At 34.3% G+C, this 27,317-nt stretch overlaps 1 protein-coding gene across 4 annotated transcripts; it reads right to left on the bottom strand.

Annotated features, from left to right (window-relative positions):
- Positions 1 to 176: 176 nt before the first annotated feature.
- Positions 177 to 14,130, bottom strand: LOC105788446 (uncharacterized). 4 transcript variants are annotated; one of them, XM_052627296.1, is made up of 26 exons: positions 13,692 to 14,130; positions 13,074 to 13,433; positions 12,553 to 12,685; positions 11,070 to 11,245; positions 10,818 to 10,891; positions 10,604 to 10,639; positions 10,439 to 10,523; positions 9,998 to 10,057; positions 9,266 to 9,449; positions 7,705 to 7,901; positions 7,096 to 7,197; positions 6,486 to 6,596; positions 5,535 to 5,600; positions 5,350 to 5,448; positions 4,492 to 4,713; positions 4,048 to 4,269; positions 3,616 to 3,768; positions 3,431 to 3,520; positions 2,167 to 2,478; positions 1,890 to 2,077; positions 1,718 to 1,820; positions 1,468 to 1,613; positions 1,163 to 1,242; positions 867 to 1,042; positions 555 to 704; positions 177 to 411 (listed from the first exon to the last, which is right to left on the bottom strand). In XM_052627296.1, exons 1-25 carry the CDS (start codon positions 14,046 to 14,048, stop codon positions 573 to 575), a joined length of 3,864 nt encoding a protein of 1,287 aa, XP_052483256.1. In that variant the 5' UTR covers positions 14,049 to 14,130; the 3' UTR covers positions 177 to 411; positions 555 to 572. The 4 variants fall into 4 exon arrangements, with proteins under 4 accessions (XP_052483256.1, XP_012470810.1, XP_052483259.1 ...); XM_012615356.2 differs by having other exon boundaries at positions 177 to 704; XM_052627299.1 differs by lacking the exon at positions 7,096 to 7,197 and having other exon boundaries at positions 177 to 704.
- Positions 14,131 to 27,317: the final 13,187 nt, after the last annotated feature.

Below are 27,317 nucleotides of genomic sequence, written 5' to 3'. Positions count from 1 at the left end.
AGTTCTATATGGATTTTACTTTTATTTTATTTTATCATTATATTTTATTTTAATAAGAATTTGAGTCACTCAATTCTAACACAGATAGAGTTTGTTAGGTTTCAGATGGACTGCTCAGCCCATATACTTAAGGCAGCGCCCAAATTTATATGCATTTCGTTCCTGCAGGTTCAGGATTTTGGATATTGGCATCATCACTGTGCCATTACTATTAAATAAAAAGAATGATATGTATACAAAATGGATAAAAAATATCAATATAACTGGATTGCAACCATGATGGCCAATTTACAGGCTATATACATATATATACATATCCCACAAGTATATGGCATTCATCAAGTATTTCCCCTTGAGATTGTTAGATAGCCCCGAGAGTATAGCAGATCTTCGTCACCAACCAGCAAAAACCTATAAAAGTATATGAGCAAACGTTTCAGATACATACCTCTGTTGGAAGATTGTGTCGATGTTGTACATAACAGATCAAAAGGGACGAGTTCAAGTTAGCCAATGCAAGACATTATAGGATGACATGGAGGATGCTTTTTCACTTTTCAGTTTGATGACCATTAAGGGTTTGGGGGATTCTTCAACTCAGATTGAATGTTGTAGTTTACTCCCCCAGAATAAGCACTACCAGGTACATTGACTAGAAGTTCATCCTCTGGTATGTCCTCAACTATCTCTGAGGGTCCCTGATCCTGAAACAAACCAAATTGTAGATACATAACACCTAAAATATGAAATTTATGTTATAATAGAATACCATCATCTTACGAACTTTCCTTTCCCTAGTTTGAAACATGTTATGACATAGAAATGAACAGCTATAAAATGTGTAATAACCACCCTTGCTTATTTACCTTTCCACAAGAAGAATTATTTTCCATATTCTCGGCTTTTTTGAGGCCAGCCATGATGGCTTTAAGCTTTTTCTTTGCTTTGGCCCGAATTGAACGACGTTCAGTGCATTGTGCTGCAGTAACAACAGCATGACAGGCCACACAAAGGGTCCTCATATTCTCTAGCCTGCATTCACCTGCATAAAATTTCGGCAACATATGAAAATCGAAATCAAGCTCAATTTAACAGAAAAGCAATAAAACAAGATAGTCAAGATCAAGAAAGTACTAGAAAAAGTTTGTGAACAATAACATACCTCCGCCTCTATAAACAGGGACAATGTGGTCCGCATGCCATGCATTGCCCTCGGAAGGATCACTAACAAGCTTGTCAACCCTGCAGAAGGTAAACTAGGAAATTGGTTCATAGAAAATACTGTGATCTCGAAAGTACTACTAGTGTATGACTTATGTGGCCATATGCCTACAAAGCTGTTTAATACTTTATATGTCTAGCAGATTTCTTCGCATGACACTCATACAGTCACTGCATAATTTTCTACAACAAAATATTCTGCAGTAATAAGGAAACTGCACTGGTAACTTATCCTGATTGACGTACAAGCTCTTCTGACTTGCAATCTTTGGTGCTACTCTTGCAATATACTCCCGCCGCCTCTCTAATGTTAAAGGTTTTAAGTGCTTCACAAGTTGGTGACAGTCTAATTGGCAATTTGTGCAGATACCGTGCTCAAGTTGAAAAAGTTCCTGGAAATATTGAGTTGTCACATAAAGCATGTAACCCAATGGGAAAAAAAATAATCAAAAGAATAGATATATTGGTCAAGTAGTAAAGAAACATATGCACAAACCTCACGGATGAAACTGCTGCTAGTTCTTAGGCGGTATTCTTCATAGCAGCCAAGTTTACAAAAAAGATCCTCAAAATATTCAGGACTCTTGGCATTTCTCCCCCTGAAGACATAGGAAGCCAGTGACATATGTGACAAATGGTAAAGCAAGAGAAGGCTAATTAGTCCTTACTCGCATGGTTTTTGGCAGAGTTTACAGAGTGGTTCACCAGTCAGCGTCCAACCCTGAGTATACTCTTTCTCCTTTTTACTGTAACTACGCTGTAGATGGACCTTTTTCCACACAGCATTTGGAGGCAAAGAAACATTTATCTCACAAAAAGGTGTTGTGCGGCGCTTGCTCCCACCTTTTAGCAGTCCCTGCAATAGAATAAAAAGCAACACCTTGAGTTATCCATAATGAAATAAAGGATATATCCTAGAGTAGAATAAAATTCATTCAGACATACCCCAGTATTATGGTTAATGCTTTCCTTCAAGTAGCATAACTCAACAGACAAAGGGAGTTGCAAAGGCTTTCCGCGTAGTTTTCTTTGTTCAATGGGTCTTAGATTATTCCATTCATCAATGAAGGCCCAAAGAGCATGCCTATATGTGGGGTTGTCCTTGAAATATTTGGAAACCGTTTCCTTACTACCACAAGCAAGAGCATTTTCTAACTCAATTTCCTCTTGTCGAAAATTCTCAAAAAGTGGCACAGGTCTCAAATCTTTCCCTTGGATGCAGGAATACAGGTGGATTCTTCCAGTATGGGCACTTACCTGTATATTTCAAGTACAATGTAAATGTTTAAGAAAAGAAACCAACTGGATTTATATTCCTATTTATTGCACTGTCATTTAATGTAAACTCCAGACCACTAATAATATCATCATTGTTGAAACCTACAGTCAACTATCTATTCGAGAGAGGGGGGTATTTTCAAATGATGTTTTTATGGTTTTATCTCTAGAAAGAGATGAGTTTTCCTAGAGAATTAAGGTTGTATGTGGGTAAAGGATTAATAGGAAGGTTGGACAAAAGTTCTACGGTAGAGTTTAATCATTGAAAAGGTAATCTATATAATCAGTTCATTTATTGAATGTATGACAACAATACCATTTTTCACCCATTTTGTCAATTAAATCACACAGGAGATACAAGCTTTGGAATGAAAGTTTTGGTCAAGGATCAATCAAATAGCAAATGCCTGCAAATACATAAATCTAGGGGAAATTTTCAATAAAAAAGGCATAACACTGGAAGGATTTGACAGTTCTTTGATATATTTTGTAGACTGATATAATTAGCAGCCAACTACTTGCTATCATTATAATTACTTTTTGGCTGGGTTTTGGCAACTAATTTGTAAGTCCAGCTTGGCTTGCTTCCTTGCTTGAAATGTTGAATGAAACATTCTCTGAAAATGCTATAAAATTTATAGCATACATTCTGAAAGAATTTTCTATCAAATAACTTGAAGCTCATCTAAATCTTGTATGGCCATATATGGTTTTGAATTCATAATTTAGGATAATCTCTGTACTAACGTGTGAAATTAAGAACAAACAAGTCACCATGTTAACATCTCTTTACATGTCTACCACAAAGACTACTTAAAGGACCAATTTGAAATGGAGAAAATTTTCATCCGCTGCGCAGGGTGAGAAAACAACTAGAGTTTTGCTTGATGCAAAATAAATCAGAATCTACAATCAGGTATAGTTTGTTTACCTCAAACCGCAGAGAATCAACTTGAATAGTATTACATTCAGCGTCTGATGGTTGAACTAGTGCACCAACATCTGCTGTGGTTATCTTTCCCTGCATTAACATAGACTTTGAATTAGCTAATTTGAAGCCAAAATCTAAAGGACAAATCATTTTGCTGTATTGAGAAAAAAATTTTCAATTAGTACATTTGGCAGTGGATTTTGATCTTCGCTTCTGTTATCCATTTTAAAAGGAGGGCATACGTCGCATCGTCCAATATCAGCTGCAGAAGGATGCAATTCTTTTTCATTTCCCATGGAATTAAGATCTTGGAGTTGTCGATCAGGAACCACACCACCCTGTATATCAATAGAAGCATTATTAACTTGTAATAAACAGGAATATAGCTCAAAAGTGAAAGAGAAACAAGAAAAACTAATTCACTTGAATAGGAAAATAGTAGCAGCAGGTGAAGAAAAGCTTCTCCAACAAGGTTAGTTTAGCTGACATGTAGGTATTTTCTGCATGTGCTTGGTCAAAGGGAAGCTCAAGCATACAGGTTAACCATTCCAGCGAAGCTCCTTCTAGTAAATATAAAAGAAAAACTACTTTTTATTCTAATAATGTTAAAGTTTTACATCATTATGACTGTAGCTGTCACCAGTTTGATTCATTGTGTCAGATCTGTCATTCAATTCAACAGCAACATCAGCAAATGCTTCTGAAGGCTGCAAATCCTGGGAATATTCAGGGTCTTGCTGCTGCTCTAAGTCCAGTGAAAGTTTTCCAGGTGCTTCTTTCATCAAAATTTTTTGCTTACAATTTGCATAAGGTGTTACCATATCAGAAATGCCTTTAACCTACCAAACCAGAAGAATAAAGTTTGATCTTTTAGAAAAATTAAATAAAATAAAAAATGAAACGATATGATGCCTGCTAAACAAAACAAACCACCAATTTAAGTCATGCATTTTACCAAACATGCATATCCACAGGCATATCATGATTGGAATGGGAAAAAAGAAAAGATTTCTACGAAAGAAAAGAATTTTTTTTATACTAGTAATGTTAAAAAGTTTTACATCACTGTCATTGTAGCTGTCACCAGTTTGATTCATTGTGTCAGATCCATCATTCATTTCAACAGCAACATCAGCAAATGCTTCTGAAGGCTGCAATTCCTGGGAACATTCAGGGTCTGGCAGCTGCTCTAAATCTACTGAAAGTTTTCCAGGTGTTTCTTTCACCAAAATTTTATGTTTGCAATTTGTATCCGGTGTAACCATATAAGAAATGCCTTCAACCTACCAAACCAGAAGAATAAAGTTTCATATTTTAGAAAAGATGATCATGATGCCTGCTAAACAAAACAAACCACCAAAACAAGTCATGTATTTTACCAAAAATGCACATGCACACACATATCATGGTTGGAATGGGAAAAATGAAAAGATTTTTATGCCAATCAGGTTAAGTTTCAAAACACATTTAGCACTAGCACAGACAGAAAGCAATACTGATGAATAAGCATCAACAATATAATATTAATAAGTGTTTGGCTATGTAAGGCTAAAGGCAATCTATTGCATGGAACAATTCTCAGCAGCCACCAACGTACATAAAATGTGATTAACAGGCAAAAGCAGTCAGAACAGAAATCATGTAATCCTGATGTCTCCTTACAATAGTTCTGAAACAGTAGAGAGAAAACTTAAAATGGTGCAACAAAACAATGTCAATTACACCCCCATCTTTGCCCTGCTTCTCATTTTAAGAAAGAACCTAAACTCTGCTAAGTATACCACAAACAAATTTATTGTAAAAATATATATATTTTTGTATAAGATCACTCCAATATTAGGAAGTTGTCACTTATTGTATGAATAGTAGCAAATGCATAGAGAGAGAGAGAGAGAGAGAAAGAGAGAGAGAGGAGGTACTTCTATCTCTTTCATTGCGTCATATTTTCCATTTGTTGTAGATGAAACACGGTGCAGACTCTTGTTTAGATTTTGCCAATGTGACTCATCCAACGTATCCTGTAGTATGAGAAAACTATAAATAGCATAAAATAATATGAACTGTCTGACAAATTTGCTAAAATTTCTTCCATATATATGCACACCTTTGCCCAGAGGATGTAAATGTTGACCGCACTTGTTTGCCCTCGTCTGTGAGCTCTATCCTCAGCCTTTAAAAGACAAAGGATGGAAGGGGAAGTAAGGCAACTGATCAAATTTGAACAAGCAAAAGTATGTATTTATAAAGCTCTGAGGACGATAGGTCCTTAAGCAAGTTTGGGATTAATACAAGATAAACCAATAAAAGATTGTAAGAGCTCTCTCTATCTCCCCCTCCCTTCCTTGCCAAGATGATGCACAGGAAAGTTACAGAAATCCAATTCCACAACCTTAATTATTTTTTAAGCTTTGTTTTACATTCCTGCCATCGTTATTGCTATTCTCATTCCAGGAATAAAGACCTTAACATATGCATTCAGAAAAATGCAGAAATGATCAACTACTTTTCTGCTTTAACTGACATTTCAATCAAGCAGAAATTTTGATGCATATCATCAATTTTTTTGCTCTTTTGGATGTGTACATTATCCTGCCATCTAGACTAGCAAGCAACGCATACTGGATAACTGCCCTATAAAATATTTGCTTCTAATTTCATCCATAATCTTCCTTCATCAATTAGGGAAAAAGACCAAGGGGGGGGGGGGGACACTTCCTTTTACAGTATTTAAAATAGTTTTAAAAATGGAAAATCAAGAACACGTGTCTAAAAGGAAAAAGCAAAGAGAATAACAGGCCAGTTGGTAAATCAAAATAGGACCACAGAAATCTGAAGCTCCTAAAAGCTCTAATAAAAACAGTGGCACCAAAATAACCTTGCGAAGGTGATTGTTGGTATTGAAATTCGAAACTAACCTCAAAATTTTTAAACATTTAACACCATTCTACATTAAATTCAGCGCATTCAAAATTTTATTGAGACTGGAACAGGATTTCTTAAAGAGTAATGCTATAATTCAGCAAAAAAAAAAAAAAAAAAATCTATATGTAAAAACCTGAAGCATCAAAGATGGTGACTGAGGCAACTCCAAGAACACAACATGTTTTGCTGATGAAAAATCAAGTCCAACACCCCCAGCAGTTATTCCAATTATTGCAATTTTGGCCTGATGAATGAGGCTGGCTATGGTCAGTATAATACAGGAAAAAAGTAGCTTGGCTGCAAGTCAGAAACTGGTCTCTTTAGTAATGTCTGCCACACTAGAAAATAACACATAGGACATATGTAGAAAATGCTTGTACCTGTTCATGCTTTTTCCAGTATTTTTAAGTATCCAGGGAAGCACAGAACATGAAAATTGTTGCATGGATGAATAGATTATTGGAGTAAACATCTTGGGTTAGAAAATAAAATGTATAAACCTAAATTAACAAAGTAACTATCAAAAAGAGAAAGACATTGTATCAGACACAGAAAATCTTGTAGCAATATAACCACTTTTTGAGTATAGAAATTTCAAATTTCATGAGCTATGCAATTCAACGTGTTTAATCTAGATAATAGTTGATAATTATGCTAAATGACAAAAAGGTCAGTAAAGACAATCCAAAAATGTTTCTTAAACGAACAAAAGGAACATAGACAAAGAAAAATGTAACACAAACCCCATTTGGTGATTTAAATGACAGTACAGCTGATTGTCGATCTTTTGGAAGTGTGGTTCCATCAATACGGACAAAACTAATTCCTTTCTCACATATGAAGTCCTGGATAATTTAAAACAGCAAACTTCATGGATTGCCAAGGAAAAAATAAAGATGGTAGTCTTAAAAACCATTTATTTAAAGTTAATAAGGTGTCATCATGGATCTAACCTACTAACACAGTAGCATTCACTATTCAGAGGGCTACAGACTAAAGAAAAAATTTTAAACAAAAATATTTTACGCATCAAAAGATTTGACTTACAGCCCATCAAAACGAGCGGAAATAAACCTAGACAAAATATCACAGCTCCATTTTTACTTTAAACTAGAAAGTAATTAACTGCTTAATTTCATATTGAAAACCTAATTTTTCTTTTTTTGTATATTGCAGATCATCAATGAGACAGGACAAATCTATCATGCACAAATTCTGTGCAACTAAAGAAATAAAGAGAATCTTTCTTTTTGTCTTTATCAATGCTGATAGTAATTCTTCCACAGTCAAGTATGCATCTCAATATTCCATTAGATGTTACTCTAGTGAATGAAGGGCTTATTATATCTTACCTGTATTCCATCAAGAACTTTATGGTGATGGGCAAAAATTATCATTTTATGAGAACTGGAGTTTAAACCAAATTCTTCCACGCCATCTGAATTTGCAATTAGTGGGTGATTAGAAAACCATTTACGAAATCCACGAAGCTTTGCAACACCAAGTTCTTGATAAGAAAGTTCACTAGAATTGCAATTGTGAATGCCATCTGGAAGCAACAAGGAGCAATATATAACTACAAAAACAATACTCAGATACGGCCAACTGTGTATTCATGACATCTAGCACAAGCAAGCAAAAACTTGCAACACCAGCATGTGACACCAAGTATGGAATTAATTGTATTTACTTCCTATTCATGAAAGTTTTCTCATAATGGTTCAATTAATCAAAGATTTCTAAGCATCCATTATACAAAATATATACCAACTATAGATATTTGTGTCTCTATAAACATAATGATGCAGAAAATAAAAAATAGAGAAAATCACTAGAAAACCAAAGACTGAAATTTTCTCAAAGCTGAGATAAATTTCTAATACCTTTTTCAAGTATCTGAAAGACCTCCACAATCAAAAGCCAACTAAAATTACCGGCATAGTTGTTTATAGGCTATTTGCCTAATTCCCATACATTATACACGGCAAGATCAGTTAATAGAGAACCTAATGTCCTAAACAAAAATAAAATTTACAATTAAAGCACAAGAAAATAAAAGATAATTAAATAGCCCCTACTAATACGCATTACATGATCTTAAAGAATGAAATAAGTTAAGAGTGCACGCAACCTTAAGTTAATTCACATTAAACAACTTCAGTTGCATTATGAACAAGAATATCTCCAAAACACAGTGAGAAACATAGGAATTGAAGATTTCATCCCAAATAAAAAAGGAATCTATACTGGAAATAAAGCACCACAGTTTGGAAAGAACTGGAACAATGAATCACTCAAAATTTCAATCTCTCTATAGTGACCAACATTAAGAAGAAAAAAGAAAAGAAGAAAAAAAACAACTCTTCATGTCTAAACAAGATTCTACAGGGAAAGGAATGCACTTGTGCTAGTTTTAGATGATGACGCTCTATGTGAAACCAAATTCAGTTTCCAATTCTTAGAATGCAAGAGAAAGTTATGCTTCAACTCTAGAAAACACGCTATTTGCAATGCACCTTTGGGACTACAGCTAATAGAATATCGGCTTACAACAATTAATCATGTGCCATCAATATGACAAATTCAGCATATTCCAAAGGCATAAGCAACACAATATACGCAAAGATCATCTAGATAAAAATTTTCACCATTTATCCGAGTCATATGTGTTTGTTAAAACAGAAAATGTTTAAAGAGGAATCTGTATCAATGGCTTAAATGGCATGAAATACTGCCTAATCTTCTGTAGAAATAAATAGCTCTGTTTTGGTCTATCCAACAACCAAACAAAATATAATGAGATCAACATCACAGAAGTTGAGTAGGCAGAGAGAGACAGAAAACTAGCATGCAGGGTTACCTTATAACATTGAATTTCTCACATGCAATACATACAGAAATGTCCATAATTACCATTGTTTCCGCCCAGTTTCTCCATAGCAATATCGTTGGAAGCATTATTTTCAAAAGCATCAGCGTTGGAAAAACTGACAGCTGCCTTGGCTGAAGCTATGTCTGATTTCTCCAAATGCAACCTTATAAGCTGCCGACGTTTGGGAGGTAACTGGACCAGGACATGTTCCTTCAGACGTCTTATCTGCAATTGGTCAGCATCTATCTATGGAGCAGTAACTTTTGAAAAGATATAGACCAAAGAAGTACAAACATAGTATTCCTTTAATAAAAAGACTTGGCAGATAAAAATGGTAATTTAAAACTGAATAGAACTTCCAAATAAGAACAATCACTTAAAGATTGTCTTGAATGTACATGGAAAAAATGGAAATCCACATTCAAATTTGAATGGTTAGAATGCAGGATGAGAAAGTAACCTTTTCATCAATCATTATTGCAACTGCTAAAACAAAAGAAATTTATTCTTATAGAATGTGTGAACGGAACAACTAATAGCCTAAATAGAGCACAATGATAAAATTATACCACAAAACCATCCCCATTTGCGGGAAAGGCTTTTCAGTTGAGCACTCAAAAAGAAAGAGTTTGCATTAGTATCTGAACTATTGCTTATATTGACTGTTTAAAATGGTAAGTGCTCAAAAAAGGTACATTGATGCTTCCTTTTGCCTCATTAATATTAGATAATAGCCAAGCAGAATGTTAAGTGCATGAAAAACAAGGACAAACCATGACTGTTTGGCTAAGTAACACATTCAACTCCTCCAAGCGAACACCCTTTGAGAAATCCTGCAGGACAGCTTCATCAAATGTGTTAAGACTTTCATGCTAACAATCAAACCAAAAAGTAGATGTTGATGAATATATAGAACTTAGCACCATAATCCTTTACTTATGTAGCTACCAAATCACTCAACCAAACACAGTCATATAACAAACTGTTACACATAGCCACTATGGCTACACACAAAAACTCTTAAGGAAAAGAATTGAAGAACTAGCTTATAAAAGCAAAAATGCAATTTTGTAGCAAAAGCAATTGACCACATTACCAAAAGCAGTTGACCTTTTTATAAGAAATTGATTAAGCAACAGTAACTTAATACCACGCATAGGAAAAATTCTGGAAGAAACTATACTGTGTTTCTTGAAAGGCTGCTCAAATGTTACCTTAAAACCTTGAGTGGTCTGAGCAAAGTTGACATCACAGTAAGTTTCTGCAAACTTGTACTTGGTCACTCCCAACAAACCAGGCCTATACAACAGAAGCATGGTAAACCAATTGCTAACAAACCTAGAAAAATTGCAAGATTCTTAAGTGTAAAGAAAGCTTACCACAAAATATTTATCTGATGAAAAATGTCATATGGCCTACATTGGAAAGTATAGAAAGTACGATTTTAGATTGCACTAACAAAAACAACATTAAGATAAGAAAGCTATCAAAGGTAGAATCACTACTGAAAATTATTAGATATATATTATGCCCATGCTAAACTTAATATAGATGATGATGGTGCTATTTTTGCTTCAAATTCCATGCTTCAACCTTGACAAAGAAGGTGTTCCTGATAAGAGTACTATACGCCTGACCTTCTCCGCCAAATCAAGAACTGTTTGTATCTGTTGATACAGGACACATCCCAATATTCAGTAAAGGATATTGAGCACTAAAACTACAATAAATGAGCAATAGCGCTCATAATATTACAAGTAATTTGATTCTCTCATTCTCTAGAGGAATTATTATCTGATATAGTCAACAAATATAAAGTATGATTAAAGCAAGGGAGGTGTTTACCTCTGCTGATTCAGTTGATTTTCGTGAACATCGTAGATGGTGAGATTCATCAACTATTAATAAAGCCCATTCATGTTCAAGCATGCTCTTCCGCAAGTGTTTAAGCATAGTGTAAGAAATAACCACAACTCTAGGATATTTGTCTAAGTAGGCAGGATTATCCCGATGACCAAAAACTGAAGTCAAATAGAATATGGTGATAAAAATAAAAGAATTAGTCCTACCACCACAAAGATTCAAAATCTTCAGATGAGAAAGGGGGATAAAAATTGACGAATATATGCTACAATGACTTGTCAACATAAATATCAGTATTTTGCATCGGCAAAAAACTAACATACTACCTGAGATTATTAAATAAAAGAGATTACTATTACATCAACGCTTTTTCAACTATCAAAACAAGCCATTTCCCATTGTTTGAGGTTCACAATATGGATCATATGTGCATCACTATGCTCGACTTAGGATCATATCCTAAATAAGCTTAGTAATAGTGAAGTCCCTTTTCATGTGTATGAACCATGCCATTAGATCTTCTTCCTCTCTCCACATGGTTTTCTTCCATTTATTCACAACTTCTTACAGAAAATTTGAGGGTTTCCAGTTTTCTTTTAGCATACCGCTACCACCTTCACATGTTTCTCGTTTAAAGAATGGAAATGTAAAAAAATAAAAAACTAGTTACAAACTTCTCATCACTCTTTAACGTAATCTCTACACATTTCTCTTGTAACTTTTAAAGTTTTAGGTCATATTTTTCCTTAACTGATAACTTCAGACAACAGTATGATAGCAATCGAGCAAAGGTCATATTTTGATTAGGCACTGATATGGAAGTTGTATCAATTTTTCAACAAGGTTACTGAAGTGGTACTGTTCACATTTCAGAATGCTACAGTAAAGTATAACTTGACAGAAACTACTTCTTATGGTTCTAAATATGGGTATCGCTTGAGTCTTTCTATGGTTTTCATCTTTCTTAGACAATATTGTGCTGTCCAGGACTCCAAGTAACCTAATGTCAATGATACAGATTTAGTTGTTATGGCTGAATCTTGGAGAACCTACCTAAGCTCAAGGGCAGTGCTACATCTAGGTTTTGAGATCAAATTATAACAAAAAAATATTATATTTTTTCAATATTGACCCCACCTAAATTACATAATATAAGAAAAGGGTCAGTGAGTAAATTCCACATCCTTTTTGTTATGGAAATTGAGTTCAACCCCCAATTCTTACTAACTACTAAAATTTCCTAAACATATCCCCTTGAAGGCTTTGTTCTATTTTAAACTAAGAATAATTAACAATGAAACATATACTCTCAAAAAAAATTTTGGGCTAGAATAAAAAGAAGTCAAAGCTTCCTTTGCTATATCTTTGATTGTTTGCTTTCCTAACAACCACCCAAATTCCTCCACCCCTAACCCCAAAAAAAATAAACCAAAAAATGAAAAGATGGATGTATGCTAAATGTTACCAAGATGTATATCAGAAGGTAAACAAAAGGGTAGCCACCGCTCCAATTCTTCTGCCCATGAATAACGCAAAACAGCAGGGCAAACAACGAGAATAGAACCTTCATTAATGAAACAACCAGCAATAGCAATAGCCTGAACACAAATCAGATACGTAAACAAAACTTATTTTCATGCCATCTAAAATCAGAAGCCCAAAACCTGAGAGTTCAAACAATCTTCCAACTATAAACAGTAAAAGGAATTATGCTTTCTCAAATCTAAAATGTAGCCATTGCACTTAAAAGGAAAATATTGCATATTGCTTGCCGAATGTAATGACAGCATATACCACACAAATAAGTACAATGATTTTTTTTGTTATGAAACCATCTGCAGTGCAGTTTTTTTTTTTTTCTAGTGTGGGGGGGGGGGATAGAAGCTGGAAAAGATTTTCAGGCATACAGGGCAGCCGTGAAGCTACAGCCATATAATTCATGTCAAGGGATTAAAAGCACATAGAACATCATACTCATACAATTACCTGGACTGTTTTGCCAAGCCCCATTTCATCTGCAATTAGACACCGACCGCCCCTTCGCAAACCAAATTTGATACCTTCAAGTTGAAAAGGCAGAAGTGAATTCAATAGTGTTTCCGGTAGCTTTGTGATTAATTCATCAACATCCTCATCAGATAGATGTTCTGGTCTACACGGTCTCCATTGTCCAGCAACAAAGCAATGTGAAAATGTTTCAACAACTCTTAGTGTTAAATGGGGTATCTCCTTGATCTCAATATCCTTTGACTTCCTTAAACATGACAAAACAGAACCATAATCCCTGAGCTTATAAACACATGCCTTTCGACCTCCACTGTCTTGGGTGTAATGTGAGTGCATAACCTATCAAAATTGACACAACAATATCCAATAGAATGTCAAATGCGCGAAAATAAACAATACAAAGAACCTAGAGCTTGATTGATTATTTAAAATTAAACGATTTCAAGGAAATGAAAATAAATAGAATAAAACTTCAAAATTATTTGGTATAAGAAATAGGCAAAGCTGTAAATTTAAATCTTGACCCCATATGAATTGAAAGAGAAGAAATAGAAAAATTCAAAGAACTCAAAACTAGAAACCAAAAACCCAACTCACATCATATAAAACATCCCCCAATCTTCGCAAGCACTCTTCATCGCCCGGGTACAGACAACCCTTCAGCGTCTCCGGGGTGATCGAGAAAGTGTCAGGGGAGCAAATTTCGAGCCTGGCCTGGAACTTTTTAGACAATTGGGTACTGGAAACTGGCATCGATTTCGAATCTTGAGGTCGTTTTGGGATCTGGGCATTGTCGTTTGCGAGTTTAGGGCACTTGGCGAGCCTCCAATAATGAGATTGGTTTTCTTGACAGTGAATGTCTGCACTGGAGGATTGTAGTAGCGCTTTTCGCTTTGCGATTGCAGCTAACCGGTTAGCTTCCGCTTGCTTTCTTTCTCCTTCTGTAAGCTTCATTACTGTAAGTTTTTTTTTTCTTTGGGTTTTGTCTGTTTAGGGGGGAAGGGGCGGGGGGTTGTTAGGGTTTTGAAATGAAGTTGGGAGGTTTTGAAATTGGGGGAAAAATAACGGGAAAGTTATCCGTAGTTTGGGATTCCGACACGTGGCTACTGGACTTAGGATTCATTTCAAAGTACATATTTTTTTTAGATTAAATTTAAGTCGTAATATAAATTTTAGCCCTAAATTTAGTTCCATTTTGATACATGTATTTTTTTCACTTTGGTACATAAATTTGATAATTAGATTTATTTTAGTACTAAACTTGGATTTCGTCAAAATTTAATGATGTGACCAGAGTTTTTAGAACATGACTAGATTGTCAGTCTTATCGATTGAACCAAAGATCGATTGTTATATTAGTCCAACCAAAGAGATTGAACCAATTAAAAGGGAAACAGCTCGAAACCAGTGAAAATAAAAAAAATTAAGACAAAACCAGTAGTTGAACAAGTTGAATTGATTTAATAAAATAATAATTTTTAGATTTTATGAATTTTAATTAATTAATTAATTGTTATTGGTTTAGCAGATAAACCAATCAAACCAATTGAATCGAGAATCAACAATATGATCAATTCAACCATAAGTCTAGTTATTAGAATATTATATGCGACACTCTAAGATTGCACCTGATCATCATCTCTAGTTTTATATAATTTTTTAAATTTTCAAGTGACAATGTGGCATAATCAGAATGTCATGTAATCAAATTGTTATATTTTTTAAGTTCAAGGACCAAAATTATATTGTAAAAGTAATATTAAAAGAATTTAAGAACTTGTATTTTCCTCAAAATTGTATTTGATTAATTTTTTGGGTACTTTTCATGTCGTTTTATGGTTCATGTTCAGGGTTTGTGATTGTCGCTCACAATAATAATGTCTCCAAATTTCGAACTCCATTTGTCTCTTAGGAATATAATGTGCCTTATCGATTACCCAACACTTATTAGTATTTTACTTAATTATTTTATATTAAATTTTTACATCAATTTGGTAATTAAAATTGTAAATTTATAAAAAAATGTTGACATGGCTTGATAAGAAAGTGTTGGCATAAAAAGTTATTCTTAAATTTTTTAAAAGTATAAAAAACTTTTCAAGAATTACAAAAAATCATTTAGTATATAATTTTTTTAACATTTGAATAAAAGCTATTTTTATATGAAAATTTAATAATTGCATTTATTTAATATTTTTAATATGTAGTATTTATGTGTTTAAATTTAATTTTACTTACAATTTAATCTAGTTTTGATTTTAATATCGTGCATATTTCATGTATTATTATTAATTAGTTTTAAACTATACATTTCATTATTTATATTCTAAATATGTAGTTTCTACATGCATATATCACGAGGTTAGAATTTTAGTTTGACAAACCGCGCGACCTTAGTTGATTTCTTGGGTTCAAGTCTACCTAAGTTAGCCTTACTCTCGAAACATAAGAATTCTCGCAGAAATTCTCTGAAGCTTCAAAAACAAAGCGGAAGCAAACTCGAAAGAGAAAAAAAAAAACCATGAACGAACAAAAAAGCTACAAGAAAATAGCGCACATAAATTGTTTGAGTAAATGCTCTTAAAAGTATTCTATTACTTTGAAGGTTTACAACTAAGTATTACAAATAAGGGAAAAACCTTTATTTATAGTTTAGCTCCCTTAGATTCGACGATACAAATTGAACTACATCAACAACTGATATTAGTATCTATCTACAATATGAGAGTTTTAAGGGATTTAAACTCTATACAATCTTATCTCTTAGAATTTACGTTAATCATGATAACTCTAGTTTTATTGGAGTGTTTCACTGGGATACCAAGGCTTCAAGTAGATGGGTTTATCTATGTGTTTCATGAATTGGGCCAGTTCAAGTGAATCAAATGGACCCTATTTAATCAGTTGACATCTATAGGACATTATGTGCACATTCATCATAGATTTTATGTAACACCTAGTTTCTAATAAACTTGTAATTAAGGATAATTAAAGGACTAAATTGAAAGAGACCGCAAGCTCACGGCCTCTATTGGAAGAAAAAAGAAAGCTGGAAACTGAATTAAACATAGTTGAGAACCAAGCCTGGTTTGGTTAGAATGGAACCAACCGGTTCTTTAGAAGGATACATAATAACTAGCAATGGACGATACTCATAAGGCCAACAATAGAGCAGGAAGAGCTATAAATAGCTGGGAAATGGCTTTCCATAGATGATTTTCTTCTCGACTCAGCTTCATTTTCTCCTCTTCATCTTCTTCAGTAGTTCAAAAAAGGAACAACCATAGAAGGTTTTGCATGGAGTAGACTTCGTGAGAATAGAGGTGGAAAAGTAAAGAAACTAGCAACTTGGTAAGGTTCTTAACCCTTTTAGGTATATTAAAGTTAAGGAAATAAAGCTATGAATATTCAGAACTATTTTAAGGGTTTTGCATGTTATTAAAGTTTAGGTTTTTAAGATAAAGTGCAAGTTTAACCAGTGGCTTTTGGTTGTAAATTCTTAATTGTTAGGAAAGTGGAAGCTCTAACATTCGAAGAAGCTAAGCTGTGGAAGTGATGAAGTTTTAAGTGAGTTCTTAAAACATCATGGATGTTATGATTTATGTTGTCTAAGCATGCCATGGTTGCTTAAACATGAAAAATGATGATATGTGCATGCATTGCATGACTGTGGGGAAAACCTTAAAAGGATAAATAAAGTTAAGATGAGAATAAGAAGTGACCTTATTAGGTACTGTCTCAGGCGAAGCTCCATGCCTTACGGAGGGAACACTGTGTTGTTTAAGCATTAAGGTTAGGTGGAGTAAAAGCGGTAATGGGAGGAGGATTTAGGAAATCTGTATTATAGAATAGTATTTACCACGATGGTGATATCGACTAGTCCTTCGGGCGACACTGTGACGACAGTATATGGCGTAAGACAATAGATAAATGACGCTATGATAGTTTGGTATGAGTTATGCAGTGTAAGACCATGGATGAAAGATGCCATGGCAGCATGGTACACGATAAAAGGTATATGTCATTATACAATGGATGAAAGATGCCACGACAGCACGATATAAGATATAAGGTATACAATGTAAGACCATTAATAAAGATGCTATGGCAGTTAGGTATAATAAGTAAGACTATGGATGAAAAACTTCATGACATCATGTGATAAAACGCCAAGATGGTGAATTGATGTAAGACCATGGATAGAAGACTCCATGACATTCACATAGATAATTCGTAGAGACAGTAAACACGAGATAAAGTTTGCTAGGACAGTAAACACGAGATAAAGTTTGCTAGGACAGTAAACACGAGATAAAGTTTGCTAGGACAGTAAACATGGGATAAAGTCTGTAGGGATAGTAAACACAGGACAAAGTCTGCCGGGACAATAAATAGAAGATAAAGTCCGTAAGGACAATAAACATGAGGTAAGTCTGTTGGGACAAGAGAAACAAGAAAAAAAGGGTATAAGACCATAGTTGGGCTACGACAATCTATAGAGTTAACCAAGACCTCAAGTGAGGGGTATGTGGCCAGTGCGCTGAGTATAAGAAGCCACGTAGGTGGAAGAAGAGTTAAAAGAAAGTGTAAGTATTGGCAAGCGGATCTTGAGGAATCTGCCAAAAGTAATGAAAACAATGGAGATAGCCATGAAAGTCAAAAAGGCATGGGCAAGGACCTAATAAAATTTAGAGAAAGATAGGTCGTATGAGAGCAGGCCTAAGTATGGAAAGGTAAGAGGAGACAGAATGTCTGCCAAGACTATTCCTCTTTGAGGAAAGTCCATTTCGAGTACATCACCATAATGAAAGCCCATAAGGAGACAATGAGCAAGTGAGATGATAGGCTCGTATAGCTATAGGACGATAAGTCAGTTGTTCATTATGGGGACAAGTAAGGTCTCAAGTTAGTCTTGTGCATAAGATGGATTACTGGAAGTAATACCGCTATTGTTACCAGTGGGATGGAATAAGAATGGGTTTACTAGGATGGTGAGGCCTATTGAAGGTCAACATAATACGAAAATGTCAATAGGACCTTTAAGACTAGTGTATATAAAGAGGGAGTCTGCTAAGGACCGGATCCACCATGAGAGTTTGCCAAGAAAGGTATGACTTAAGGACCTTTGGGCTAAAGATAAAAGAGCGCTACCACAGAGGTACAAGATGGTAGATGGGTGTACTCCCAAGTAAGATAAAGGACAACGAATACCTTGCATGCGGGGTGTATGAAATGAAGAAAATATGAGAAGTAAAGATGGGTTTTGCTGATCGAGCAGAGTAATTGAAATATGGTCGGGTGGAGAGTGACTAGAGGAAGGTATTGAAAGAGAGCGATGAAGCTCGGAGGATTGGGTGGAGTCCGCCACCCTGATGTTCAATAATAAACATGAGCAAGCATGGAATATTTTTATGTTTAGTTTGTTGGAAAAATCTTGATTTGAAAATAATTTTCTTACACAGCGAAAAATTAAAATTTTGAAAACCGACTCGATTTGTGATATTTATAGCAATAAACCTTAACCAAAATCTTGGATTAAGTGGATCCTTGATATTTTTTAGATTTTAAATAAATGATCTTCTTCGCTATTCTCGTACCACAAACTGATTCGAGTGTGAGCTCGAACCAATTGAATCAAAACACAGATCTAGAAAAAGTTTTCCTTTTGAGGTGAAAAAGAAAATTTCTCTTCTTTAATAGAAACCAGTAAAAAGAAAATTTCTCTTTTTTAATAAAAACCAGTAAAATTGTTGTTCTGAAAAATATATTTAAAAGTTGAGAATAAATTCTCTCTATTTTTCGGCAGAATAACAATCTCTTAAAAATTGTGTAAATAGCTCTATGGATGCCATCTATTTATAGGAAGAGAAGGTAGAGAACCCTTTTAGAGTTGTAGAGGTTTATTTTAAATAGAAAAATAACATCCTACTTAGAGCAGGAGAGGGGTGAATGTCCCACCATTGTATTTCAACTAGGGTTTTTGCCCCCTTCATGTTATATGATGGGTTTTAGGCCTCTCTAATCCTAAGTCTTTTTTGACCAGTACTATGAAATGTGATTCAAATTGATTCAATTTTTCTATTTCCTAAAACAAAATTTAATATTCATATATATATAAAAATTTCTCATCCCTATTTTACCTTGACAAAATTTTAAAGATTTTACCATTTATAAAATTTTGACAATTTTGCCCTAGTAAAAATTCGAGAAAATATGTTTAATATTTCACAACCCAACATCTTCACTATGACCAAATGATTTATTTTTATTTTTAGGCTTCAAAATAGTCCAAAATCTAAACTTATTCTTTCATCATTTTTTAAGTAATCCTATACAGGATTGCAACTTTCCATTTTCATTTTTATTTCCATTTCCATTTTTGGAAACCTACATTCATTTTCAAATGATTCCATTTCTCCATTTCAGAGACAACCATAATCATTCCTGAATGTTTCCCATTTCTCTTTTTTTTTATTCATTTCGTTAATTTTTATTCAAGCACACAATTTATTTCTGGTTTCAATGAGCTAATGGAGGGACCGATTGGACATATGTAGTTGAGGCTCAAATGATTTATAAATAAGTTCCATATTTTCACCTATTAATTATAAATTCATTTAGTCACGAAGTCATTCCACTATAGTATTGTGACTGAGCTCTCTTCAATGACATACCATTACGAAAGCAACTACTCAGTGCTCGTCTAATGATCTTGTCATAAGTGTGTTACCCTCATAGGGTATCTTTGATCTCTTTGGGATAATATCCGTTCTCCCAATATGATCCTATTTTATCTCATGGTAACCATTACATCTTCCTTCATGAAAAATCAATCACTATTAAATAGTGATCAAGTCATCCATCATAAAGATAGACGACTCGTGGCCACGTTTACTTTTCATCAACTATGTAATGCCAATGAGAGGATATTATTTACCCATATTTTGGGATATTAATTCCACTATTGCGAATGGCGCTACATACTACAAAAGTCGTACACCCACACGAGCTTTCAACTCATTATATATTTGAACTCAGGCTTTTACTTACATCAAAATGTATGAGTCATGCATACATAGTCTACCATACACTCAGGATTTAGGTATGCCACACTATGAACATTAAGTGATTAAATCCATAAAAAATTTAAGATCTATTCTACTTGGGTCCTGTTCGATGTACTATCAGTCCAGTCAATCACATCTATGTCTCTATCTTCTGGGAGTCATCCATTCTGATGCCCAAGACATCTCCCGTATTAGACTTGATAGATGACGTATTATTCTTTCAATCAGTTTGCTTATTTTTTTATTAGACTAAGGACATGTTTAGGTTCATTTAATAATACATGTTTAGGTTCGTTTAATAATACCTTTTAGTATTAGTTAAACAATAAACAACCAATAAGTAACATTTTCTTCTATTTTGCTTTGCGTGCAAAAACCATTTGAGGATAATAATACAAAATACGTTAATCATAATCAATGAATTTGTTTTATTAACCAATCCATTTAAAAAATTACAAGTGTATATTGATGAAAATACTACACTTAGGGCACCAGACCCAATATAGTTTACTTTACATATGTTACCCTCGTGTGATAGGGTTTAATTATGGTGTAATAAAGGAATTCACTAATTTCATTTGGACTTATTGGAGTTTGCGTAATGATCATATGATTTATGAGGTTGATCGAAGACTTAGAGGAGGGATCAAGCTAGATGTTGCTGAAAGCGGGGATCACATGCTGTTAGAGTCATGCACATAGGAATGGGGTACTATTGGAGGCTTCACCCTAAGATTTTTAATGCTGTAAATGTCAGTGTGCATAAGTTCTAGGGGTTTTCCAACCCTTGTTCCTTTTTCATTAAAAGATCGCTTAGTCATCTTACCTTCAAAATAAGATTCACATTGTGGAAGATCAACTTCTTTAAGCGAACTTAAGATGTCTTAGAATATGAGTATTGGGATAGTTAGCCTCTAAATAGAGTTGTAAGAAGTCTATTGTAAATAAACAATTAGATTTGAGATCAAAATTAAGGGACTAAGTATTTAGTGGCTTAAAGCGTTAGTTGTAAGAATTATTATTTTTAATTTTATTATTAGATTGTTTTATTTTTAGGTTGTTTTATAGTAGTTTAGTTAGAAAATATTAAGTATATGTCCATTTGTGACGCTCCATACTTGGATCAGATGAATATGGGTCAGGCATAGGGTGTTACAATTTGAGTGGTATCAAAGCATAAGTTTAGCCAGTCCTTTGACCTAGAAGAATGGAAAGAAGTACCCTTATGTAAATGGAGATCGAACTGGCTAAATCCCTTAAGTCCTCAATATGGATAAGATATTATATGCAATTTGTTGATGCATGCACCTAGATTGGCGAACCAGAGGTAAGTACCAATAGTTGAATGTAAGAAATATACGTAGAAGTTATAATTAAGAAGATGTGATAGTAGAAATTCTAGTAAATATATGTTTAGAGGATACAAGAATATTACAAATAAGTAGATATATTGATGAAAAGTACAAGTATTAGTGAAAGGAAATTTCCCTAAATAAAAAGGTACAAAAGGAATTAAAGCTTTTTAATTCGCAAGTGGCTTGCCACGTCAATGGCGGGTATAATTCTTCTTAACTAGTCTTTAGGAAGAAGTAGGTATGAACTCACTTGGTCCTTGCAGGTGGAACACAAGGATGGTATGGTGAGTTTGCTTACACAAGAGGAGAGGCTATGATAAGTGGCTCCTAGAAGCCAACTTACTTGGCTTTACTTCCTCTCTAGAGGGTGAGTGAGGATACACCTTGCCTTGTCAAATGAAAAGGGAAGTGAATGGTGTTGGCATGGTTTCCTCACCATGGTACAGAATGAGCTGCAACAAACTGGGTATAGGGGAGGAACCTCTCCAGTATTTAAAAGAGCTTTTGCTATATTCTAGGTTGACTGAAAGTAAAACAAGTATATAATCTCCAATGGTATAACTTCTCCTATAGGAGAGGATGGAATAGTCGGTGGTAGTACATGTTTGACACTTCTCTCGATTTATGCCAAGACCATAAGTAAGGTAAGCAAGACTAATTTTCTGGGGCAACAAGAAAACCCCTATATAGTATTATATTATTAGAGCAGAAAAAAGAGGTTGAGGAAATTAGTTTCAGAGAAAACTTTGGTGCTGGGAGTAGCAGGGGAAACTATACTCTAGTATTGTATTTAAGTGAGAAAAGAAAGATAGGAGAGAAAACTAAAAGATACGTTGAAGAGGAAGCAAGAAAATGGCTTGAAAGAGTATGAACTTCCTCACCATGTCCAAGTTATTTATAATCGAAAGGAGAGCATGAGAAGTTGTGGGAATTTAATGGGTAACAAGAAACTATTCAAACCCACCAATGAGGGTAAGACACTTGTCAGCATTGGAAGAAGGCAACGTCTTTTGGCGGTCTTAAGACGAGGATACGTTCCAACTGTTACCAATAGAGAATAGGTTTTAGTAAGGAAGAATCATTCATAAGACTGTTTAGTAACAATCCTCTTTAAGTAAGGCAAAAAGCTTTGTTTACCATTGGAGTAGGATTTTAGAGTCAGAGTAGTTGCTCGACACTTCGCTAAGATAGTAGTAAAGGATGAGTCATGAGTGAGCTTAGTTGCCTTATGAGATGAATGAATTAACTTATTGGATGGGTAATGTTAGAGTACGAGTAAGCCTTGGAAACTTTGAAATATTCTGCTAGGAATAAAATAAGCTTTAAGTCAACCGGTGCTTGTTCCCGAGCATCCACCAAATTAAAAGATGAAAGAAAGGATTAATGATTAAAGTAGCGCAGCGAAAGAATCAAAGGTCAGCAATGAGCTAGTAACTGAGATTCGCCATTGCTAAGGATCCACAAAAAGGGTGAAGTTAGAGCATGAGTAATTTAGGATTTGCTGAAGCATCCGCCAAAGTAAAGGTTGAAAAGTTGGTAAGCAGACAGTGTTCGCCATGGAACGCTCACCAAATTAAGGTAGTGAAAAAACACCGTGGGACAAGGAATACACGTAGCGGAGTAACTAGGTATCCACTAAGGAATAGAAACTTCTACTTCATTAAGTATAGAAGGAATCCACTAAGATAGCGGAGCAGGGATGAAGTATGGATGTTAAAGGGAACTAAGTTGGGAGAATTTGTAAGAAGGTTGGATGAATATGTATGCGAACCCTATGAGGGTAAAAATAAGAAAGGTTTCTTAAGTTCGCCTCTAAGGTTGGAGTCACGTAAAATATTGGGGATGAAATTTATTTTTTAGAGGGAAGGAGTTGTAAAACCCGGTTTTAAATAAACCCAAAATTAAAAACAATTAAGGGGACTAAATTGAAAGATACCGCAAGTTGGTGGCCTCTATTGGAAGAAATAAAAAAGTTAGAAATTGAATTGGGCATAGTTGAGAACCAAGCCTGGTTCTGTTAGAATAAAACCAGTCGGTTCCTTAGTGGGAGACGTAATAATTAGCAATAGACAGTACTCACGAGGTCGACAATAGAGCGGGAATGGCTATAAATAGCTGGGAAATGGCTTTTAAGGGATGATTTTCTTCCTGAATCAGCTTCATTTTCTCCCTTTCATATTAATCTGTAGCTCAAAAAAGGAATAGCCCTGTAAGGTTTAGCATGGAGTAGACTTCGTAAGGATTGAGGTGGAAAAGTAAGGAAACCAACAACCTGGTAAGGTTCTTAACCCTTTTGGGTACATTAAAGTTAAGGAAATAAAGCTATGAATAGTCAAAACTGTCTTAAGGGTTTTACATGTTATTAAAGTTTAAGCTTTTAAGATAAAGTGCAAGTTTAATCAATAGGTTTTGGTTGTAAATGCTTAGTAGTCAGAAGAGTGGAAGCTTTGGCGCTCGAGGAGGCTAAGCTGTGGAAACGATGAAGTTTCAAGTAAGTTCCTAAAACTCCATGGACGTTATGATTTATGCTATCTAAGCATGCCATGGTTGCCTAAAGATGAAAAATAATGATATGTGCATGCATTACTGTGGGGAAAACCTCAAAGGGATAGATGAAGTTAGGATGGGAATAAGGAGTGACCCTATTAGATACCGCTTTAGGTGAAGCTTTGGGCCTTGTGGAGGGAACACTACGTTGTTCAAGCATCAAGGTTAGGTGGTGTAAAAGTTGTAATAGGAGAAAGATTCGAGAAATTTGTATTATGGAATGGTATTTACCACCACAACGATATCGACTAGTCCTTCGGGCGACACCGTGACGACAGTATATGGTGTAAGACCATAGATGAGAAATGCTATGATAGTTTGGTATGAGGTACGTAGCGTAAGACCATGGATAAAAGATGTTATGGCAACATGGTACACGGTAAAACGTATATGGCATAAGAACATAGATGAAAGACGCCATGGCGGCATGGTATAAGGTATAAAGTATACAGTATACGATGTAAAACCATAGATGAAAGATGCTATGACATTGAGGTATAATGAGTGAGACCATGGATGAAAGACTTCATGGCATCATGTGATAAAACGGCAAGATGAGGAATCAGTGTTAGGCCATGGATAAAAGACTCCATGGTATTTATATAGATAGTCCACCGAGATAGTAAACACGAGATAAAGTCCATCGAGACAGTAAATACGAGGTAAGTCTGCCAAAACAAGAGAAACAAGAAAGAAATGTATAATACCATAGTTGGGCTACTCACCTGACATCACTTATAGTAGTTATTTTAGGTTATTTTTGCACTTAACGAGTTTGTTTTCTAGGTATTATATAACTAATTATTATATTTTTAGTATTAGTAGGTTAGGATTAAAAGTTAATAAAAATAAGAGTTTTTAACACAATTTTTAGTGTTGATGACCTATTTGGCTGACATAGGCCTTAGGAAGGTTTAATTTGGGTATTTAAGGTGTAGGAACTTGAGGTGGGTGATATACAAGCTTCCAGGGCCATGAAAGTACGAGAAAAACATTGAAAGCCACAAAATGCCTTGCGTGGTATGTCACACAATGTCTGTGTTGCAACACGCAACCTTATGTTAGGCCATAGTAGCCTTGTGTTGAGGTATGCAGCTTGAACGTGGGCTGTAAGTAGGGGTGTACAAATTTTGGGTAAAACTGAATTAATTCTGTTAACTGACTGAATTCGGTTAATTGGTCGATTAACCAAATTAATTCGATTGGGAGTTGATTAATAATTTTTTTGAAGTTCGGTTAACAGTTAATTCGGTTCAGAATCGGTCGGTTGACCGAATTAACCGAACTTAATAAATAATATTATAATATCTAAGTATTCGGTGGGTGTCTGTCAGTTCGGTTAATTTTTTGGAAGTATAAATTAATCGATTGATTAATTCTTTCTATGTTTTATACTTCTTTTAACAAAAAAAATTTTTTTTGGTTAATTCGATTAACCGACCAAATTAATCGAAAAAGCTTGGTTCGATTATTTTTTTTAAAATTTTGGTTCGATTAACGGTTAAGGGTTTAAAAGGGTCGGTTAATTTGGTTAATAGTAGTTCGGGTCAGTTAATTCGATTAATAGTAGTTTGGGTCGGTTAACTGAGTGAACACCCCTAGCTGCAAGCAAGGATGATGTCGGCAACCATATTTTGGCAGATTTTCGAATATTTTATTTCTTACTTGTGCCCAATGTATCGAGGGCATATCAGGCATAAAGTGTATATCTTTTAGCCTATAAATAAGAGACTTCTGTACACAAATTAGGGCATGGATCAATCAACCCATTCATCAAACACAAATTTTTTAGTTTTCTTTTCTTTTATGTTTTAGTCAAAACTTTTCTATTCCGATGTGAAGACATTTACGAGTGAAGATTTCTCTAGATCTGCTCTTCAGTATAATTATCAATGAGCATTCTCCTATCTCTCTCTTGTTCTTTAATTTCTATTTTTGTTTCTCTGATCGATTAGCGTTTGTATGAATAATTGAGTAAGTATTATGCATTATTTATATCTTGCATGATTCGTTTATTGAAATAATTAATTAATCAAGTCGATTATTTAACAAAAGTATAAGGGTTCATAATAGGATTAGTTGGTATAAATTATGTGTTCTTAAACTGTTATGCTTGACAACCCTAATAAGTAATCATAGGGGAGACAAATTGGGAGATAAGTTGAATCGAGTAAATCATAATTATTCAGGCAGAGAAAGTGAGGTCGGAAGATAAGTGAGTATCCGCAGATTAATTAATTAGTAGAGCCGGTTTATTAATTATGGATTTAATCGGTCATAGGCTAGAGGCTCGCATTGTTGACACTAAGATTAGGAAAGTCTATTAGATTAGTTTAGGGTAGTTAATTTAATTAGTTTAGTGAAAATATTAATTTGGATTCACACTACTAATTCGTGACTTAATTAGATTACTAATTATTTTCTGTAATTAGTTTAATTTTAATTTCTCCAATTTGCAATCTCTTGGTTACGATCCTCGAAATACTTTCCAGTGTTTCGTTGTAAACTTTACTATATTACAATTTGACCCGTACGCTTGCAGACACTGCTGTTTTTAATTCTTATATTTTGGTGTTATATTTATTCTATAACCGATAACTCGTTTATTGGCGGTGAAGTTGTTGGCGCCATTTTTGGGGATTGAGACAATGAATTTTTTTTATTAGATTGATTAAAATAAAATAATATTAATTGAAAGACGAACGGACTTGATAGTGTTCTAATTTTTATTTAATTTAATTTATTTTATTTTTCGTATTCAAAAAAAATTAATTTTGAATTTTTGTAGTTAAGTAAATATTTTTATTTTTAATTTCCTTGTTGGTTATCAGATTTACTTATGAATCTTGATTTTTATAGGTTAGAGTGCGAACACTACAAATTGAGTTGGTTGTACAGAGATTCAACAAACCAATTGAGTCGAGATTACAAAGACAACCAGTTTGTGTGTTCGGACGAACTCTCACTTAAGTCGAACAACTATACATCTGAGAGTGGTGGAGATCCGACGAATCAACGAAGTTATGATTGCAGGATTGGTGACTAGGATTGTTCATGTAATAGCCTAATTTTCAGTAGTGTCAGAACAGTAATTTGAGATCACTAAATTCGATGAAAAAGTTAGAAAAATTTATTAATTAATAATTATAAGTTAAGCGTGATTTTAGAAATATTTTTTGAATTAGTGAATTTTGTGATTTAAAAGAAATTATTAGGTAAATTGGGTTGAAAATGAGGTATCGAGACCTCGATAT

Source organism: Gossypium raimondii, chromosome 2, assembly GCF_025698545.1.
Source record: "Gossypium raimondii isolate GPD5lz chromosome 2, ASM2569854v1, whole genome shotgun sequence".
Lineage (NCBI taxonomy): Eukaryota > Viridiplantae > Streptophyta > Magnoliopsida > Malvales > Malvaceae > Gossypium > Gossypium raimondii.
The sequence above is the reverse complement of the archived record's forward strand: the minus strand, read 5'-3'. Positions and strand labels throughout refer to the sequence as shown.

Coding starts and splice junctions, on each gene's coding strand:
- LOC105788446 (XM_012615356.2), bottom strand. CDS start 14,048: ATGAAGCTTACAGAAGGAGAAAGAAAGCAAGCGGAAGCTAACCGGTTA. Junction 10,640..10,817: donor GGAACACCTTCTTTGTCAAG/GTTGAAGCATGG, acceptor TTTCCAATGTAG/GCCATATGACATTTTTCATC. Junction 4,270..4,491: donor ACAGCTACAATGACAGTGAT/GTAAAACTTTTT, acceptor CTGGTTTGGTAG/GTTAAAGGCATTTCTGATAT.